This window comes from Convolutriloba macropyga, chromosome 14 (assembly GCF_964194025.1).
Source record: "Convolutriloba macropyga chromosome 14, txConMacr16.3, whole genome shotgun sequence".
NCBI classification, from domain to species: Eukaryota; Metazoa; Xenacoelomorpha; order Acoela; family Convolutidae; genus Convolutriloba; species Convolutriloba macropyga.
Window position 1 is genome coordinate 28,487,822 of NC_134481.1, and position 22,021 is coordinate 28,509,842.

The 22,021-nt window shown below is 38.3% G+C and overlaps 2 protein-coding genes and 1 non-coding gene across 3 annotated transcripts in view; 1 reads left to right on the forward strand and 2 right to left on the reverse strand.

Moving 5' to 3' along the window:
• Window positions 1–3,548, reverse strand: part of LOC142353006 (nuclear envelope integral membrane protein 1a-like) — a 501,744-nt gene extending 498,196 nt beyond the window's left edge. The window contains exon 1 of the mRNA XM_075405185.1: window positions 3,519–3,548. The gene's annotated coding sequence lies outside the window, so the exon portion shown is untranslated. The remainder of the gene's footprint in view (window positions 1–3,518) is intronic.
• A 1,058-nt stretch (window positions 3,549–4,606) lies between these two features.
• Window positions 4,607–22,021, forward strand: part of LOC142353160 (uncharacterized) — a 45,681-nt gene continuing 28,266 nt past the window's right edge. Inside the window, exons 1-2 of the mRNA XM_075405373.1 lie at window positions 4,607–5,203; window positions 11,410–12,111. Of these exons, the coding sequence (XP_075261488.1) occupies window positions 4,636–5,203; window positions 11,410–12,111 (1,270 nt within the window). The 5' untranslated portion in view covers window positions 4,607–4,635. The remainder of the gene's footprint in view (window positions 5,204–11,409; window positions 12,112–22,021) is intronic.
• On the reverse strand, window positions 15,138–15,209 carry Trnam-cau (transfer RNA methionine (anticodon CAU)). Its single transcript has one exon. It is a non-coding gene; the product is annotated as a tRNA-Met (tRNA).

Genomic DNA, 22,021 nt, shown 5'->3' on the forward strand with positions numbered 1-22,021 from the left:
CCAGTCGAGCGTCATCATCAGTGGTGGTGGAATTACTCGAGAAAATTTCTCCATCGAGCGACTGAAGTTTTGGCTCTACCTGTACATCGTGGCAAACGTCATCCATCAGGTTTGCAAACACATCTCTAATTTCGTTGTGTCGTAGGTGCGTATAACCGCCTTTGGTGCAATGTAGGGCATGGGTGAGGCTGAATTCTTTCCCGCATGGGCATATGGCTGGCGTGTTCTTCGCTTCCCAGGTGTAGCGAAGTGCTATTCCATCACGGAACTCAGTCTTCGTGAGGTCAAAACCATGTTTTGACAACGGAAGCGCGTTAAACCAGCTTGATGCTCCTTTCTCCGAGGCCATCTGGATGGTATACTTCATTTCTGGTAGATTGTTTTCGATTCTGGATTTTTTTGAGATGAGTTCACGTTGATTGTCTGCTTTCTGTCTGAGACTGATCTTGGTTTGTTCTACTTCACATTGTTGAATATTATTGAATGACGCCAATGGTCTTGAGAGTTCAACTGATTGCTCAAGATTTTTGTGAAGATCTTGTGGGAGGGCGATGTTAAGCCCACCCATTCTGAGAGGGAGAGAAAAAACTTCTCTTTCCTCTTGGATTACTTCTTTGCCGACGATGTTCGGTATGACTCGGCCAAGCCGCTCCTCCACCTTGTCCAGAACCCCGTCCATCGAAGGTGTAGTACGCAAGAGGAAGCTCAACTTCTGTTGAACCCCCTTCGTCAAACATGCATAGGCATTCTGGGGAGAGGTGAGAGCAAATTGACCAAGTCTGTCTAAACTTTTTGTGTATTTAGTTTCTGCATCTTTCACGAAATTTTTACTGGCCTCAGAGCTTCCGATAACTGATCCCAGGACTCGAGCGCCCTGCGTGATTTCCACATTTGTGCCTGCAAACACAGTTGACGCTTGGCGCTCGCCTCCTGGCTTAATTATCAACTGACACTTCGGAGGATTGACAAGATATCCATAGTTGGGACCGAGCTCAGTGAGCTTGTCGAAGAGTGCCCTTATATATTCTAACTTACCGACGACGCTACCATCATCAGCATACCATTTTTGTGTCAAAGAGTCATTATGAAGTCTTGTTATTAGGGGTACGATTGCGATTCCATACATTGCCATCGCAAGGGGATCGCCTTGTGTCGTACCTTCCTGAGACAGTATGGTCGACTTACCGATTTAGAGATGAGACGGGTGGCTATAGAAATTCTTTAAGGCAACATGCAAAGATGGACATAAGGCTTTGACGTTCTCTAATGCTGTTCGTCTATTGAGCATGTTAAAAGCGTTTTTGGCATCAATTAGAAGAATTGCTTCGTTTTCGGGATCATCAAAACTGTGGCGAAGCGAATGTATGGCATGTTCTATGCCACATTTCTGGCCCAGGCACAGTTGCATGTTTCTAACGAGGGATGTTAGATCTTGCCTGATGCAGTCGACGATTATGCGTCCGGTGATGCGATGCATTACTTCACCAATACCAATATGTCTCACACCTGGACATTTATCCAGAGCAACTAGTCGTCAACCATTGTATGTAATCAAATCATCCGGTGGTATTGTGGACGTTGCCAGCCTCTTAGCAAACTTGGCAACAAGCTTGCACAGGTTCGTGGAGGTTTGCCCGAAAGCAGAAAGTATTCTACGCCAGTCACCGGCATCGAGACCTGAAGGCCCGGCACTGCCATGAGTCTTCATTGCATGCTTTCGGACGAGCCTGGCACTGATTTTGTCGAAGACAGCGGGGTGGTAAGGAAGCGTGCGTGGATGTTCGCTCTGAATGCAGTTGGGCTCCAAGGGTTGACCTTCAGGATGTTTGTCGCGTAAAATCTCGAGGACCGGTCTACCGTCTATGAGATCGGTAGGTGCGAGCACGCCGCATTTGTGCTCATCCGAAAGAACGCGAATAGCATTACTGATCTTACCACGAGACATGAAATCGTTGAACATCTTGAGGTCAGAGTGCTGCTGTTTGTTCCTTGAATTCATTCTCATTTGGATTGCCTTCGCTTCCCAGAACAGTTCTGAGAAGTTGCAGCTGTACCATGCTTGCAGTCTGCGCTTGATGGTCTTATTGTTCGATCCATCGTCCGTGTTCTTTGTTCGATCGAGGGTTAGGTGCGGAAGTATCATACAGAGGGTCAGAGATATATCGGATCTATCCGTGTTTACGGCAATCAGGGAGAGGACACTGTGAAGGGCTTCGGCGAACTGTTCCCCTGTCTTGTTCTTACCGAGCGTGAAGAACGAGGGCTTCCAAGTGACGACCTCGCGGTATATTTCGCGCACTGTTACCGCGTGATGAGGCTGGAAGTGGTCCCAAAAATTATTCGATGCTGCGGCGACGGAACGTTCGGGGGCGTGCGTTGTTGCAGGATCTATGAGTGCAGTGTCGGGAACGGTCAAAGCGTTGTGCGGTGCCGGCGTTGCGATTGCTGTTTCGGTGGCTGCGGTGATCTCAGAGCAGTTTTTGCAGCTGAAGTTTTCGGTCCAATCTTTCGCTGCAACTAGACCACTGCATTTCACGTGCAAATATTTATAACATGTATGACACCAGACGCCTCCCCTAAGTAGGGGACCCTTGCAGAGTGGACAATGGGTTTGATCAGCCATCAAGCTGCGGGCTAGGAGTTGGGAAGGCTGCACTGAGGGGGACTAGATTAAGTTAATTACAGGAGAGTAGTAACAGCAACGATATTTAAAGTATTGAGTGATGTTAAACAGAATAATAGTGAAAACATGGTTTCCATGAAAGGAGAAGTGCACGGTGTCTTTACAGAACAGTTTAGGTTCAAGAACATTTCTATATGAGGGTGCAACAATAAACAACTTTAGGGCACAAGAATCAATATAATTATACAAAGCGTAGTTAAGGGCACTGATTTTCTTATTTATGAGGCGATTACAGCTGGTGGGTATAACTTTGGGAACAATCAAATTATTTGGGCTAAATTTAACAATAATCAGCCGAATGAGGAATTTCCAATGCTCTATGAAAATTTCAATACTACTACGGTGATCATTGAAGCCAGCAATTACTACAACAGTGTTCAGCTTCTGGTCTGGGAATTTATTGATAACATAACAGCGATCTAGCAGTTTAGCACCTCGATAGGAGTGAACACAACCCTTTACTTGACCCTCGTCTATATATTTGGTACGAGAAGTACCCAAGACCAAGTCCGAGCAGCTGGAGGGAAGAGGGTAGGCATCAAAACGTCCCATTCACAGAGCCTGCTAACATTATAAACACAAAAAAAATGCTCTAAAAATGAAATCAATTAGAATGCTACGACTTGATGTGATGAAGGAAGATGGTTGGCATTAAAACATCCCATTCACGGAGCCTGCTAACATTCAAAAACACAAGAAATTGTTATAGAAATCTGTTAGAATGATACGACCTGATGTGATGAGTCGGACCTTGACTCTAACGAACCATACCCGAACCTTGCCTCTAAAACCCTCCCATTGGAGGTCCCCAGTACAAGGATTTTGCCATAACAAATCTATTTAATAAGTTTATCACAACAATTAGGCTAGTGTGAGGGAGGGAAGGTCAGACTCCTAATTAGTATAGTATTATTTCAATTTTCGGACGCGGCTGATAGAGGCTACCATTTCGATATATATATTTTTTGAAACATGTAAATTACTCAGACTATAACCCTAAGGTAAGATATCTACATGCTCTAAAATGTTAAATGAAATAATCAGCATTGTTATTAATATAGTAATCTTCAAATTGTGGCTGTTCGTTTTTATAGGTAAAAATAGGATTTGAAGGCTCCTATTTGTCTATTAACGGGTACTTTCCTGTGTTGATCGAGCAAAAACTCGGTTAAAACATTTTTAAAGCAAGTTTTACTGTTAAAAGTTCTTATTGAAGAGGGCAATTTGTTCCATTTTTGAAGTCTAAAATACTGTTTTTGCGGTAAATTCAAATACGCTGCTGTGATGTTTCATAGGGGGGCTTACTGTTCCGTCCATCCCCCTTTTTATTAGCCTCACAGTGATAGCTGGGGCTCTTATTGGCCTTCTCTAGGATTTTTTTTATTTTGTCGAGATTTTCACGATCATATGACGTTACAACCACTTCAAATCTGCCTTTTGTCCATTCGTTCATGTAATTTCAACTGAAGTGCGTGCTTGACGTCAATTTTCGCTCTTAGTGGAGCGAGTTCTTCATTCGCGCAATTAAATTTTTGGTCACACGTGACTTACCTCACTCTCAAAAATGACTTCATGACCTTGAAATTGACTTTCATTTGAATTCAGAGAGATAAGGTCAAGTGAATATGTGTCACTGTAAATGAAGGTTATTTGAGAGCAGCTAATAGAAGCCTTAACATACAGAATCGTAATCAAAATATAACATCTCAGCCTTCAATGAAAAAACTAATTATTTTTTCTGTCTTCTACTGTTTTTTTGAGACCGCAGATCTACAAAGCTATTGCGGCTATTTTCTGGCAATCTGCCAGCTATGTTTCTTATTTTCCGCGTTGGAAACAATATCATTCAAATTATTTGACTAACAGTCGCGTGCATTCTTCCTAGCCCAAAATTAAAGCTACCATTGAGAAATATCAAATTGAAATCAAATATAAATTTGTAGTTTCAGATTATGGGTGCAGCGTGTGGCAAAGGCCACATTGTAAAAGATGAAGACGCGCCCTATGAAACTAAAGAACCAGCGGACGCCGCACCCACTCAACAAGAAAAGCCTAAAGCAGATGATGCAGAAATAATTGAAGAAGATAGTGTTCTAGCTGAGAGCAGAGATGATCTGAAATCAGAAGTTAAACCAAGTGCGATAAAAGTGCAATTCCCCGAACAGCAAGATATTCAGAAGTATATTGATCCCGAAACATCAATATCATGTTTTGTAAACGATATTGAAAGTGCCACATTAGTTGCTCAGAAAAGTGAGTTTTATACCCCGTCGGTGTTTCATTACACTTATGGCCTGACATGTTGCGCCAGTAAACTTCCTTTGAATGACTCCTGTACCCTAATTCTTGGTTTTACCTTTCGCCAGACCCCTCAGACACTCTGCTGCAGTGTATGCAAAGCACCGCTAACAGGTATCAACAAGAAATCAGACATTACGATCTCTTCAACGGGAGAACTTTTCTGCGATGAGTGCTCTGTGAAAGATGCTCCTATGGTTTGTGCCGCCAGTAATGAAGAAAGTAAGTAATTTGCTAATAATTCAAATACCATATTGACAGTAAACAATGTTTTGTTGTGCTTTTTTAAGGTTCAGCGGAAACCTTTGCCAAAGAAAAAGGTTGAAAAGTTAATTCCATGGCAGGAAAGCTTTGTATGACAGGCTTCAGAACTTGCGATTAATTGCTCACAGAGGTTGTAGCAATTATAATAGTCTTATGGTCTCTTCTAATACAATTTCTTGCTTGATAGATTTTTCGACCCCGTTCGATTTCTAGCCGAACCAAACCTCCGCACTTGCTCAGCTCACCCAACGCACCTTCAGTTAAGGTAGAGCTAGCCTCCCTAAGCTGTAGCTAGCTGAAAGGTTGAATTGAGTGATTTACTTTTTTCGCTTTCTCCCAACCTTATTGACCATACTATTCTTGACATCAGGCACTCTTCGGCCGTTGCTTTCGACCATTTTTCCGCAAAACTTCTTCAACAAAAATGTTTTCTCGTCTTCTTATCCTGTGCTTCATACAACTGTCTCTCCTGATATCTGAAATGTATCCTTCGTTGAACCGCTATTCAAACCCGGAAGTACAACAAGCATTACAAACTGCCGACCAATTAGCAGTTTTGTTCAGATTCATCTACAATAAATTGGTCACATGATATCTCCAATGCAATTTGGCTTCCAATCTGAAAAGAAGTTCTGTTATCCAGTTGTTGTTTTATCTTGAAGATGGTCTGTCATCAACTAGAAATAATCTGTTTACTATTTATCTAGATTACGCCAAAGTATTTGATAAAGTCATATTAAATGTGCTGGTCGGTAAACTTCACAGATTTGGTTTTGATAGTGGTTCTGTCTCACGGTTTGAGTCTTGTCTTTATGTTAGTTCGCAATGTGTTTCGGTCAGGAATTGCATATCTGTCAAGGGCGAAAATTCGGTGTTCAGTAATTATGTAACTTTACTTAAACAACAAAAAAATTCAGTTCATTGCATCTCCTGCCAAATCAGCAAAATTTGCAAAAAAAATAAAGCAATGTCGAAAAGCTGTTTTGGATTCGTGTGTCAACAAACGGGCAAGTTAAAGTAGCAAACCAAGACAATCAACAACATGCGTGCACGGCACTGTAAAACAACAATCAGACTAAATGCCAACCGTAACCAAGAAGTGCACATTAAATGCACGGGGAGCAACTGCAACCAAGAACAAATGCAACCAGAATCACAAGAGAAGCACATAGTGGGAACAGAACCAATGGGACCCGAAGAGGGACATACACAACCATCAACAAAAGCCTACCATGCCAGGATATCGGGTTTATGCAAAGAATGCGCTTACAAAATCAATAAAGGAGCCCCAAGAGCAACTTGCAGTGGCTATAACCAAGATTGGAAATGTCACAAATGCAACGAAGAGAAAGCTAGCCACAGTAAGAGCTCAAAAACGCTCTCCAGGAATCGCAACCAAGTAACACCAAGCAACTAAAAATCCCACAATGGAATGCAAACGGAATCAGTCACGAAACTGAAGAGCTAAGACACTTCATTCAACAAAAAATGGACTCAGCATGAATACAAGAAACCGAGAGACTACCAACGGATAAACCAATGTCGGTTCCGACTTACAGTACTATCAGTAAATGGTGGTTGCGGGAAACCTTTACAGCTCATTGAAGTGTAAGTCATGACCCTAGTGAGAGACGGGATAACCTACCAAGAGATACCCTGCAAAGCCAACCAAGGTAACCAAGCATAGGAAGAAGTGAGCATTAAAGTGCAAACTGACCAAGAAACAGTAATCATAACAAATTGTTATGATTACTGTTTCTTGGTCAGTTTGCACTTTAATGCTCACTTCTTCCTATGCTTGGTTACCTTGGTTGGTAATCAAATTGTTATGATTACTGTTTCTTGGTCAGTTTGCACTTTAATGCTCACTTCTTCCTATGCTTGGTTACCTTGGTTGGCTTACTACCCCCTGCAAGGTCACTCAATTAGCTCACTGGAACAACAAGAACTTCACCTGCAACCACGAACGAATGAGTTAATCATAGGAGACCTCAATGCACACCATCAATTGTGGGACAAAACATTGAAGATGATAGAGGTAATGAGATAGCGGAATCTTAGAAGGAACAGCAGCCCTGCTGAATGACGGAAGGCCTACGAGAAGAGAACCAGCTACTGGAATCAAGAGTACGCCTAATATCTCACTTTGCCATGCGGAAATGGAAACGTGGTGCGAATGGGAAACACGAGGAACTAAATTTGGAACACATGCGAATCACGATCGAGCCAAGTGCTAAAGCCAACCAAGCTGAAAGGACATTTGACCTGGGATTAGAACAACGTAGACTGGAGAACCTTCTGGAGCCGAAATTCTAGAAGCAGCAACCAAGACGATAGCAACCAAGAATGTCGGACAGAAACCAAGCATATGGATGACAAATTAAGTACTCGAAATAATCAAACTAAGAGATGAACTCAATTTGACAAGGCACAAAAACGAAGACTGCAAAGAAATGGATGAAAAAGTGAAGAAACCAATCAATTAAAAAAAGCAAGACATCTGGAAAAACCTCATCAAGTCAAGACAGCAAAAATATGTGGCAACCAATGAAAAATCTGGACAGAGAAACAACTAAGAAGAACAACAAAGCAATTGTCTGCAACCGATTAACAGATAAATAGAAAAAGCAAATGCATTCGTACACTACTACAAAACGTCAGTAAGTGTCAACTAAGCAACCATGAAAAACTAATCAAGAAAAAGAACCAAGGAAACTTCAACCAAGTAACGAGTATACTGCAGAATTCAACATGCGAGAACTAATTTTTGTTCTTCACAGAATAAATGGAAACGAAGCCGGAGGACCAGATTGGATACACCCAAGAATGATACACCGTCTAGGACCAGAAACTTTGAAATACGTTCTGCAATTGTTCAACGGATCCTGGTAGAACACGAGAACACCGCATAACTGGAGACTTGCAGTCATAAGACCAATATAGAAGAAAAACAAGAACCCGGAGACTCAGCAGCTACAGACCAATAAGCCTCACATGGTTGGAAATGGTTGGAGAGAATGATAACCAATCGACTAAGAAACTTCCTGGAACCAAGGAACTCCTGAACTAAGCACAAGCAGGCTTTAGAGCCAGAGGGAGTACCGAGGATCAGCTGATTACTCAGTCGCAAACCATCAGCGACCGATGGCACTCAAAATCAATGCAGAGAACCCTCTTTACGCTGATTGACTACAGCCAAGCATTTGACACCGTGTGGCGGGACAACTTGACAAAAATGGTAAAAAACAAGGTCTCAAACCATTGTGTGCGATGGATACATAACTGTATGAGCAACCGACTTGCTTACGTGACTGTGAACAGGAAATCCCCAAGGATCGGTTTTAAGTATACTGCTGATCATTGTGTACATCAATGACATAACTAAGAACCTGGAACCAAGAACCAACGCCAGATTGTTTGCTGATTTCGCGCAGTACAAAACAGAGAGAATGCCCAGAAAGAATGGCAGAAGTTTAACAGTGTCGGAGAATGGAGTGAAAGGAACAAATTGAAGATCTCAGTTGAGAAGACAGTCACCAGCTTCTTCTACTTCAACCAAGGAAGACATATGGAAACCAACAACTTTGCTAAAGAATCAAGTACGACCAATACCCAAAATCTCTGGGCCCAACCTACGACAGACAACTAACCTTCACCAAGCAAACAACAAAAAGTCAACAAATTGAAACAAAGAACGAGAGCATTAACCAAGATGGCAAACACGAAATGGGTATACCAAAGGCAGCAACTAAGAGGAACGTTCATAGCGACGGGAAGGTATATTGTGGAATGCGCTGGTGTAGCCTGGTACCCCTCACTGAGAAAGACGAACATAGAGAAACTAGAATCAGCCCAAAGATTTGCCTGCAGAGTTATCACTGGAAACCTCAAAACAACACCAAAGGAAACTCTTCTTCTTGAAAGCAACCTGCCACCAATATCAACAAGTTTTCAAAATGCTATAATTGCGAATGAAAAAGCATTAATTCTAGATGATAACTCAAGAGCAAACTTAACTAAGAAATCAGGACAGCAAAGAATCAAGAAAAGCGATTGGAGAAACAAAACCAAGGAAATGTGGGACCAAATTTCTGACCATGACCTGACAGAAGAATTCCCCAACCTACATCCACCATGGAAAGAAGTAAACAACGTAGATTTCATCGAAACTAATGTAACCAAGAAACAAGACAAAGAGGAACAACGTACCCAGGCCGAAAAAGGAATCAAAGAAAGAAACGGAACAATGATCAGAGGGATCAGCGAAAGACGGGAACACTAGTGGTGGTGCTGGCATTGTCATCCGAAGGTACAACGAAACTTCAGAAAAGCTATCATTCCTGGACATGCTATCATGCTGGACAGCATCATCCCAAGCGGAAACGCAAGCAATGGACGAGGCAATAGAAGTAGCAGTCCAAATGGAAGGAAACCAAGTTGACATCATCACAGACTCTAAATCTCTCCTTCAAAGGATGCAGACAGTGAAACTAAGTAATTCACCGAAGAATCAAGCAGAAAGAAGAATTCTAGCAAACCTCTATGACTCTCCTTGTAGGAACATCACACTTATATGGTGCCCTAGTCACTGCTGAGTAGAAGGGAACGAAGAGGCCGACGATGCTGCCAACGAACGAAGTAATATGGAACAAAATGCTAGACACGCATTAGCAGCAAAAGCATCAATCAGAAGACACTTCCAACCTCCCATTGTTCAACATCCGCTAGCTTGAGAGATATACGAATCGATAGGAGGAATCAGCAGAAATGACGACACCATGCTGACGGACTCAGCAGAAATAACGACATGCATCAGCCGGATAAGGAGGTGGCACCACCCCGAGCTGCAGTACTGGCAGCACAAAATAGGGACCATCGAAGACGACATCTGCTGCCTTTGCGGAATGGCCCCCGGAACTACCCAGCACATTATGTGGAATGCACCGCCATGATCAATGAGAGAGATCCAAATTCTCATAAAAGACCCAGAAAAAGCCCTCAAGTTCTGGAGTACCGGGCAAACAAGGGTGCCCCGCTGTTGTTTACAATCAAACAAACAGCAGCAACAAGTATTATTGTGTATACAGTTGTTCTGTCTTCCAGGTAGAAAAACTTAAGCATGCGAGACTTCAATTAAACTAAAATTCGGCAAATTGTATCAAGACAGGAATAAAAACTTTGAAGTTTTTCTACATTTAAAACGCATCGGGTGACTAAATGAGCCAGGAAAAGGCGGATATTACTTCCCATGTTTCTCTCTGCCACAGTATTCAATATATTCGTAACATGATTCGTTGAAAAAAAGCTATGCACAAAACTTGTGTTCAAGCTAATTATTAGATGCTAGGTTTCTCTACAAAACTTGTGTTCAAGCTAATTATTAGATGCTAGGTTTCTATCTGAATGTTGAGCTCATGCGACCATATTAAACTATAGTAATAAAAAATTACAGTACGAGAAATTCCGAATTGCAAATTCTTACAAGAAATGTTAAAATAATTTGACGGATAAAAGAATAATGCTAATTATGTTTCTTCTATAAAACAATTGTTAAAATTTCAATTAAATTTTTTAATTTAATATTGACAAATAATTGCGCAATGCCCAAATATCGATGATTAAGCTGAATGTTTAGGCTGAATGATCAAACAATAATTAATTGCTCTCGAACGAAGTTTGAAGCAATTATTGTAAACGTGTTCTTTTCATGCAAAATTTTTGCTTGGCCGCTTTGACTTTACGACATCGACTTTACGTTTTGCTCCGTCAAATATGTGGATCGGCCAAATTTGACCACAAAAATTACCCTATATTGGGGATGGGATTGGATCAAAAATGTTAATTTGAAGCGAAGAATTTGGCTTTTTTTGTTGCCTAAGAAACTGTAAAAGAGGGCAGATTTTGATTCGAAATATAAACATAATGTGCAATTGAATCCGGAATGTTTCTAATTTGACCCAGTTTTTGATTTGGAAGAATTTTTTGATTGAGAGAAAAAAGGCAACTAAAATTAACGACAGTTAGTAAGTTTTCTAATGGTGTCAGGTTTATTTGCCTAACCGCGCATTTCCTTAATTCAGTTTTTGGTAGCAATTATCTAGTTTATTTGAAGATAAAATTTTGTGCTACTCGACTTATATACCGAATTGGGTTTCTGTTTTTAGTCAGCGAAGAAGATCTCGACATGACCGTCATTGCAGTTGGAAGACGTTTTAAAGCGAACAATCTAAATTGCACAGTATGCCAGATGCCTCTTTCGAACACCAAAATATTCAAAAATGGAAAACTATATTGTGGAAATTGCTACAGAGACACGCTGGCTCCAACATGTCATCAAACTGGTCGCAAAATTGTCGGACGAGCTCTCAAAATTGGTGACAAGTTATATCAAATCGACGCAGTTAAATGTCCCAAATGTGGTTTTAAAATTTGTGACAATGAGAGCGTTTATTTGGTGCAGGGTTCTCCGCCCGTCCATATGGACTGCTCTAAGAGTGTGAGTAGTGAGTTTTACAAAATTACAACAGACGACGAAGCCTTGTTTTCAGCTTTGGAGGACAACTCAGATTCAGATCGCGGAGGTCACGCCTCTGATACTAGACGACACAAAACAGACATTAGTTACTCTTCTATTAACACATCTTTCAGTTCTCTCCCCTTCGCGAGGAGCGAAAGGCCCGAATCGACTATACCCGCAGTTTACAGACTCAAAACGGCTGAGCATTACATAGGCAGTTATCTGAAGCCAGAGCGAGAGACAAAGCCTGGTAGTGTTAGCAGTCGGAGCAGTGTTAATGGAACAGCTTACACCAACGGGACTAAAACTAGTATGAATGGGAGTGCTACCGTCAACGGAACAAAGCCAGGTTTGTTCTCAGCACTTATAATTTAACTTCAAAAAGCATAGAGACGAGGAAGTTTATAAATTGTCTTGATAAAAAATAAACCTCTCGGCTGGTTCTGAGTTATGAGTGGTAGAATTGTTGTTATAGCTGCAAAGCTGTAAGCGGAGCGTAGCTATATTGCGGTGATCTTGGTTTGTCTTTTCGGTTTCCTGGTCTGACGCTCTTTTTCGTTTTATAATTTTTACGCCGCCAACTTCAAGAGCAGTTTTTTTTATCTTTTCATGCAGCTATTTCACTGCTCTTGCTTTTTTATGTGCGTTACGTTGTTGCGTAAACTATTTGTCGGTGTGTTTTGAGCTTGAGGTCGCTTTTACCTCGCTATCTAAATGAATTCTAAGTTTTTTTTAAGCTAACTTGAGGTCACTGTAACCCCTTTTAAAGTCAATATGGGACTCCTATATAATGATAACGTTAATAATAAAGCTTGATCACCAAATTGAAATAGCAAGTTTGACTTTTTGAAGAGTATTTTTTGTTTGAAAACGTTTGTCTTTTAAAAAGATTAGTAACTGCATTAAGTCAATTCTCTATCTGTTGCTATCTATATTCTAAATCACAGAAGTCTGTTTTGCAGCTATTTTGGCAATCTGTCATTTATGTTTTCAGTCCAATTTCTGAATTGTTCTCAATTTCTCATACAAATGTTCTCAATCCAAATTTCTCAATTTCTATCGATTATTTTAGTCCTGCTTGTCTTTTTACGACTCAAAGATAAGTATAGGTTCTCTACGGGCTTTTTGCGAACCTATCTTTATCCAAAAAAATTGGCGGTGCCGGTATTGACTGCAATTGATGAATGAAATCACCTCCGTAAATTTTCCATGTGTAAAATTTTTCATTGATTTTAAAGTTTGTAAGAAATTGGCATTTCAGCTAAATTTTCGTGTTTGAGAGAAGATATTTTTTGTTTCCGTACGGCAATTTGATTTTTTGACTGGGGGTTTTCACTTTTTGCAGAGTTTTATCTCTAAATGATTTCCAACGTCTATTGTCTGGAACTTCAGTCGGGCTCTTGCGTTCTAGACTAGTTCTCTGAATTTTAATTTAGGACTTGATCTCTTGTTTTTCGTTTCGGCGTCTGATGTTTTTTTTTTGCTTTAGGATCAGTAAGAAAAAATGATTTTTTTTGAATGGCATCGACCTCTTTCTAAGGACAGTTGCTTATATGACGTTATTTGTCACTCCCTTGCATCAGTTTAAGGTCATTTGGGTGACACCACTCAGGAGAATGGCTATTGCACTTGACTTAAGCATTAAAGTTAAGGTCAAAGAAATACATATGTTTAATAGGGAAATTTTTAAAGGTTTTGGGGGAATGTATTTGAGCAAGCTATAACATTTATCGCTAAAAGTTTTTTTTAACGCGGCGTCTATAAATACACGATCTGATTTCCATATCTTTTTCTATCTGTATTCTACGGTACGAGGAAAATAAAAACATAGCCGGTGGAGTGCCGAATGTTGAGTCTACGGGCTATGTTTTTAATTTTCACTAGGATATTTTGCAAGAGGATTTTGTGCTTTGTATTTAATTGCTCTGAAACAAATTTTGTAGCAATTATATTAGTCCTGTGGTTCTTTTCAAATGCAATTTTTCGCTTTACCAATTTTTCGTCGGACCCTTTTTGACTTCTCATTTTCAAAAATGGGATGAACAGGCAAAGCATCAACGGAGGGCATTAAATTTTCTTATAGGCTTTCAGTCCACTAGTCGCCGAGTATCTAAGTAATCGCTTCACCGAAGCAGTCTAAGAGACATAAATTCTTGGGAAAGGTAGTTCTTCAGAGTTTGACCCCTTCACATTTTTGATGAATGATTTCCCCCGTAATGGTAAGCAGCGGTTGAATTTATTCTCAGTCGCTGTAAATCGGTTTCAACAGTAATGAAAAGCTATTGTATTTCAAAGTTCAAAAAATTTTTTAAAAAAATGTTTTAAACTTGCTACGTGCATTAAACTTGCTACGTCTTTTTCTATTCGTGTTTTTAAAAGTATAGACTTTAATGAATACATCTTTTAAAATGCTTTCAAAATAAATACATCAGCTTGTACCTGTAACTAATCCAACTAAATTCAATTCAAAAAATTTGAGGATTTCGCGGTAAGGCTAGCATCTATTGCAGAATAAATTACAAAGCAAGAAAACTTGAACTTCGTAAAAAATACACTTAATGTGGTATGTTAGTAGTAATATAGTGAGCTACACTCCCCGGGGGGGGGGGGGGGTGAGGTCCCCCATGTATTAAGATAGGGTATAGCGTATTTTCCGGGATTTGGGTCCTCCGTAACGTATTAAGATAGGGAATGAATTAGCATGTATTAAGATTAGGTATAGCGGTGTTAATGTATTAAGATTTGGTATAGCCGCCATGTATTAAGATTAGTTATAGCCGGCGACATGTATTAAGATTATGCGCCGACATGTATTAAGATTAGTAATAGCCGCCGACATGTATTAAGATTAGTAATAGCCGCCGACATGTATTAAGATTAGTAATAGCCGCCGACATGTATTAAGATTAATAATAGCCGCCGACATGTATTAAGATTAGTAATAGCCGTAGTAGTATAGTCGGTGCAAATGTGGGGGGTAGGTTCGGAGACGCTCCTGATTGGTTGAAATTCAGCCAATCAGGTTCGGAGACGCTCCTGATAGGCTGAAATTTTGAGGGGAAAAAATCAATGTTTGTGTAGTTATTAAGTGTTTACTTGAGAACAATAGAATTGGCGTGGGTAATTAATTGCTGTAATTATGTGAGGGGTAATTATGTGACAGGTTGAATTTTGTTTACAAATTTTATGCTATTAAATTGTGAAATTATTTGGTGGGGGTTTTCAATTACCCTAATTATCTGAGGGGTAATTATGTGACATGTTGAATTTTTGTTTACAAATTTTAGGTCAATTGCAATGATTGTTCCCCTAATTGTTTGAATCAATTGTGTAACAAATGTCTTTTGCGAGCTCATTAATTGGAAAAAGTCAAGATAGCAAGAGGTAGTTTTGATCTACCGTCCTCTGGGTTATGGGCCCAGCGCGCTCCCACTGCGCCATCTTGCTAATTACATGCATATATGCATTATTTTTTGTACATTATTTGAAAAAAGATGTGAAATAAAAGAAAAAAATGAATTAAAATAGTATAAAATGACAGACACAGTACAAATTATGAGCATCAAAATACAAAATTACTCAATCATTTACAATAAATTGTATAAATTTCAGTGAACATTAAGGTACACTTAGCCGAGTGGTTAATAAAGTTCGATAAAAAAGTTTAGAAAACTCACGAGAAACAGTTACGAGAAACATATACTATCGACTTTATTAATTTCAGCTTACTAAATACCAAAATGAACACTACTACATATAGTTACTTATAAAATTTAACACGTGTACATCATGAATATTGTTCAAGTTGGTTTGGAAAAACTTAAATAGTTGAAATGCTGCAAAAATTGCGTAGAATCCACACAAATTTTGCATCTTCTGAAGTGGTCGATGTATTATTTTTTGGTACTTTTTACCTAAAAATTTGTAATGTGTTACTGATCGAGCCAGAGAATCCGCATAATAGTAACTTCTGTTGAGTCGAGCAATCAATATCCAATGTTCACCGACTTCTTTACTCGAAGCAGTGTTAATGATTGCAAAGCTGAATTTGGGTAAATTTGGAATGAAATCTGCTGGAAACGATCCAATGTATTTGAATTTTAGCTCAGGAATGCGTTCAATAATTTGTTGAAGAGATTGATTATCCATGACAAATAATCTTCTGTTTCAATTCGCAAGCTCCGTTTGAACAGGGATTTCTCACATTACAATCAAGTTGAAATGATTCGTTCTTTTCAATAAAGCAACAATCTTTAGATTGGGGAATTTTACGTATCAGATCTCCTGCAGATTTACTTACTCTGCCTTCACTATTACCTGTGACATCGGGATGAAAGATAATAATGATGATTAAAAGTCCCAGGAATACTGAACAAATAAGGTATACATATAAGTTTGGAGTAGGTCTACCCCAATTTTCATCCATTCCCTATCTTGATATTATAGTGTGAAAAGGGTTGCAACTGGGCGATGAAAGTACATATCCAACAAATGTTCCAACGCAGAAGGCAATAATATAAAAACCATAAAAAATTGAAAAGAAAATTAAAAAATCTTGATTAATGCAGAGTTCTTCAGACATTTTTAGCAACTGTTCCAAACTGATCAATTTTAACTGTTGAGATTCGTTCTCCGAGAACAATTAACTCGGTAACATTGGTTAGCGGACGTTCAAAGAACATTTCTAAGCGAAGACTTTCCCCACTGAGTTCAGGATAATGAACATTTTCACCAGCATCTTGGAGTGATGTGAGATCGAATACAAGCACATAATGATCTGTGAAGAAATCATTCGGTAACGCAGGAATTTCTTCGTTGAAGTTCATTGCCTTCATTGTTGTAACATAAGCTCTACAATTGTTGGTTGTATCAATTGAGACAACAGCTCTCCCCCCTCGAACAATTCTCAGCTCCCGCAGTCCAAACTTTCGATAATGAAAAGGATTTTCTTGAAAATGTCCGGTGAATGCTGAATTAGTGTTCATTGCTATTGCAATTCGTCTGATTGGGGCATTATTGAAAACATTTTCCTGAATAAATTGATTTTGTCCAGAAGGAATAATAAATGTTCGCGCAATTGTCTCCATAAAATTATAGCAAGCTGGTTGATGTGTTAGTTGATACTTGATTGTCTGGTGATAGACCTCATTAACGACAACACGTCTCGTAAAAAGTGAACAGTCAAGAACTCTAAGGGAAACATGTGGATTGTAGGAAATCATGTAAAAATTTGGTCTCGCTCGAATCAATTTGAGTCTAATTTTTGTATTTGGAAGTAATAATTTTTCACATTGAAATAAGTCGATTGCAAGTTTACCATATAAGGTAACCCCATCTTTCAACAAAAGCTCTTCTTCCCTATCTATGAATGGACTTTTTTCATAATCACTAGGATCTTTCTCAAATTCGTATCCATGACAAGCCAAAATTCCTTCATTATTCATTGTAGAAGCATTGAATTCATTGGATATCAGAGCTTTGTGGCCATAGAGTCCGTTAGAGTTGTACACTTGTTGATTGTTTAAATACACTTCGCAGTTGGAGAAAAGAGAGTGTAACAAGTTGTTGACATGAGTCAAATATTGTAAATCATCATCAGTGAAAGTCATACCCATATCTGGTTTTCCATGCTCCTCTTTTTTCATGAAATCGTCAAATAATCTTCCCTTTTGTAATCCAACTTTAATTTGTAAATGAATATCTCTCATATCGAGATAAATACTTCTATCTGTTTCAAATTCAAATTCAATGCTGCTTTCATCCAATGAAGTGCTGGGATAAACTTCTTGAATATGGGATGATTCAATTGGTTCCAAAACCGGAATTTTGTCAAAAATCTCCAAGCAAGAATTTGTAAAGTGTCCATAACGGAAATTACTGTCATTTGTTGATCTGGTATTCATTTTAGTTTGGTGAAAATATCCCTCCTAGTTCGACGACGTCGACTGATTTTTGGCGAGCGTTTTCGAATAATACGTCGTTTTCTAGGTTTTCCTCCTCCTAGTTGTTTACGTAAAGTTTTCTTTCCAACATCTGTGGCTGCAGATTTGAACTTTTTCCTTCCAGCTAATACATTTCCGATTTCTGGCGCAGCTAATTCAATCAAGTCAGCACCAACTCTTTTAGCTGCTGGTACAACATATCGTCTCAAAAAAGGAATTGCAGTTCTCCCAATTGTTTGTGCTAAAGCTCCAAATCCTCTTCCCCTTTGTCTTGAATAACCACGAAAATATGGTAAATCACTGTCTGCAACCATTTTTTGTAAACTTAATTTTAAAAATGATTGTCTGAAGCTCTTCTGAACATCAATACAGCTCTTGTTACACCTACTGAATTGAAGGGAACTTTTTCACCGTATGAGTCGCGGAGCTCAAGTTTAATGCTGTGGAAAGAATTTTTAAGAATTTTTTTAAATTGTAGATTTGGGAAGTTTTGATAATTCATATATTGTCCAGTAGATATTATGTCTCCATTCTTAATTTTAGAAATAAACGGAATACATCTCAAAAGCGCGGCTTTTGTATCACCTACAATATTGTATTCAACAATATCACTGTATATCATGAGAGTATGAATTCGAACAATATCATAGGGAAATTTAGGAAAATGTGGTCCAGCACCACTCATAAAAACACCCATTCCGTAAACAGCTTCCTCACACCCAAATACGTGACAGAGATCAGTACTGAAAATAACTAGTAACGAGTTTTCATTAGGAAGGCTTAGGGATATTCTCTGTGTAATTTTGTTGACTTTTAATTTGATTGGGGTTTTCTCATACTTTTCTCTTTCCTGAATTTGTTTGTTCATTTCGTTCACAATATCAGATATTGATGGATATAGTCCTGCATCAATTGTATAATAATCGGAAGGTTTTGTATCTGGAGTTGCAGTATCTAGATAGAAAAATTTTCCATCTGTAATATTCTGGTACAAAGATGGATATGATAGTTCGGTTATTGCCACCTCCCATTCTCCTTCAAGGTTAATCTGTTCGGGAAGGAAATTGGTGAAAGAACTCAATGTATTATTTGGATAACAATCAAAGGATGCGTTGGAAACCAGCTCTACCGTAAAAGAGTTCATCACTAAATGATACACTTTGAGAGCTCTTGTTCATAAAATTTTCCTAGTATTTCATCACCCTGCTCTCCCTTGAGGTTGTATGTTGGAGGTTTGTACGTAGCAATCTTAACAATTTCAAAGATTTCACTCTTGAACTGTGACTTGTATCCTTTTCTAAAAGGAATATCGTATTTCGAAATTCGTACTTTATCCCCTACTTTAAACCGAGGTTTTTTGTATTGTCTGATCGGATTTTTGTAAAAAATTGATAAAAAGTCTTTGTTTTTTACCTCCTTTGGAGCTTTACCTGTAGATCTATTCACTCTACTATTCATTGTATTTAGGAAAGATCCCATTTTTACAAGGTACTTATGCCCGTTTTCTTCCATGAAGCGATAAATAATGTTTTTCAAAGATCTGATAGCTCTCTCAGCTACGGCAGCTTTTGTTTCACTTCTCGTTGAATAAATTTTAATTTTCTTTTGTCCACAAAATTTCCGAAATTCGCCACCAAACTCTGTTCCTTGATCAACCCATACTTTTTGTGGGATGTTGTTTTTTCGTAGCATTTTTTTGAAAGCTGCTACAGCATCTCTAGAATACTTTGATTTCATTGGTTGAACACGGACAAAACGAGAAAATACATCAACGCAGATTAATAAATACTTTACTCCGTTATTAAACTCTGACAATTTGTCCATAAAAGCTAAATCAAGACACCAAATTTCATTTATCCGCTTTGCAAATGCAGGTAATCGTCTAAAATGTCGATTTGCTTGACGGTATTTTGTATAGGAATTTTTAGTGTGGAGAAAGGAAATAACCTTGCCTCTTGATAAACCGCTCGCTTTTTGAAGATTTCTAACCGATCCAAATGCAGCTTTTCCTTCCTTGTATAATCGTTGAAGTTTCGCTTTTTCAGATTTTGAAAGGGATCCAACTCCCTCTGTCTTTGCTTTTGGCATCCTTGTTTACAATTTTGCTCGGACTTATCCCTGTAGCATCAAGTATTGTGTAATATATGTCAGGAAATGCAATATTTTTTCTCTTCAATGCGTAAATAAAATCGGTAAATGCTACATTTGTATCTCTTCCATCCAGTAAAATGGAGTCACTGAGGGACAGCTTGATTCGAGGACATTTGAGTATTTGATCTACAACTGACTCGTTTTTGAATGATTTTGTGTTAGTGGTGATGTCCTTGTGAAGAGAATCTAAATTTTGTGGAACGAAGTTAACTTTTTCCTCACTCTTGTCCAATTTATACACATGTAATTTGAATTTTTGTTCGTAAAGCTGCTGAGGAATCAAAACAAACTGTTCCATTTCAAGAAAGACGGTTAATGATAGACGGAGTTAGAATTGATATAAGTTCTATTCCTTTCCTTGAACTTAAAATTGCTCTCCTTTTATTTATTCCAGTTCTTTTTAGAATAAGCTGATGAATTTCGTCTTGATACTTTTTTACGTCTCGTTTTTGAATATCTTGCAGTTCTCCTCTGAGCATGTTTACGATGCACTCGTTTAGGAACTGAATGAATTCTTTCGGACAATTTTTTAGGTAAGTTCTTTTGAAGTTCCGGGAATAACTTTGGAACGTTGTCAGAGTAGAGAGATGTTGTGTGCTCATCACTCAAAAATGTGGTCTGCTGTTTATGTTGTGGAAGGAAAAAAATTGAAGGAATCGATCCACTATTTGTACAAAATCGAAGAGAGTCGACTGTTTTGGGAGTTAAATCAATAAGTAAATGACCATAAGGAATAGAAGTTGCTTTAGTATACCAATCTTTTAATTGTGAACCTAATCCCAACTGTTGGCTCAGAGTGTTTATTTGCAGTACGTCTCTAGGAGATTTGAACAAGACGATATGAGTATTTTGTAACTCTATATCTCTTCCTAATCTACTCTGATGAAATAAATTGTGTTTGATGTATATTGTGCTGAGTCCTTTATGTCTTCCAGCTGTTGCAATTTTAACGAAATCTTTAGAGCTGGAAATCTCCTCACAAGAGTCGTCAAAAATTAACAGATACTTTGTTCCGTTATTTGGGAGGTTTTGAATAAACTCAAAGTCAACTCCTTCTATGAACTCAATATTTTTAACATCTTTAGACATTAAACCATAAAGAGATTGATAATGTTGATAGAAGTAGTAAATTTTGTCGAACTCTGGTTGAAAAGTTCCAATTGTTAACCATTCATGTATAAGATGAGATTTCCCAGATCCGCTTGGACCAACCAATGAAATAAAAATTCGTTCTTTTGTGGAAATTATCTTGTTCATAATTTAGGTGAAGGTAAAATATAACCAACTGTACTAGAAAGGATTGCAATCCAAGCTGTTGTTTCTTCACACGTTGTAGCCAATGTTATTCGTACTATACAACAGACCAGAATTACGAGTATAACAAAAAATTGGGACAGAAAAACGACTAGAGACCTATTACAAGTCTGTCCAAAACATTTCCATGATTGTCGTTCCTGATTATTATCATCAAAGACAAAATTACCCAAATTTAATCCTTTATCTGTATGCTCAGTCATTTAAACGTAATCATTGAGACGATAGAGAAAATGTTTCAACTGAATTGTGATGTAAATAAATAAAAAAAATGAGATAAGCTTCTAAACATAAAAAAGAAACAAACAACAGCGACAGCCAAAACACTGTCTCTTCACAAGAATTAATAACAGAAAGCATAAAAAAGGAGAATAAATTCAAAATTAAGAAAAACGACAGAATTGAAATGAAGAATAACTGTGTAACGCTAGGACAAAATTTGTTCAACTTTCTCATTTTTGAAGCAACTTTTCTATGTTTTGTAGGAGAAAAAAATGATTTTAAAAATTAATTAAAAGACAATATGATACATTGCAATGAAAGTATATAAAAATTTTTACAAACATTAAATTTTGTCAAAAAAATTAAGAACCCAAGTTCCATAAGCATAAGCTTTCTTCTCTGCACAGTGCAATGTTTTCTTGTGTCGGTAGGGGTAGTTACTACATTCCCAGATTGTATCTTCGTTGGAAATCAACTTAGAGGCTTTTGGACATCCAAAATCGTCCAAATTTTCCACATCCTTACACAAATAATTGGATAGGATTTTACATTTCTCCAATCCTTTGGCAAAGTATTCGGTTGTAGGAGAACAATGTTGATGAATTATGGTTGGAAGATCTGAGTAATCAA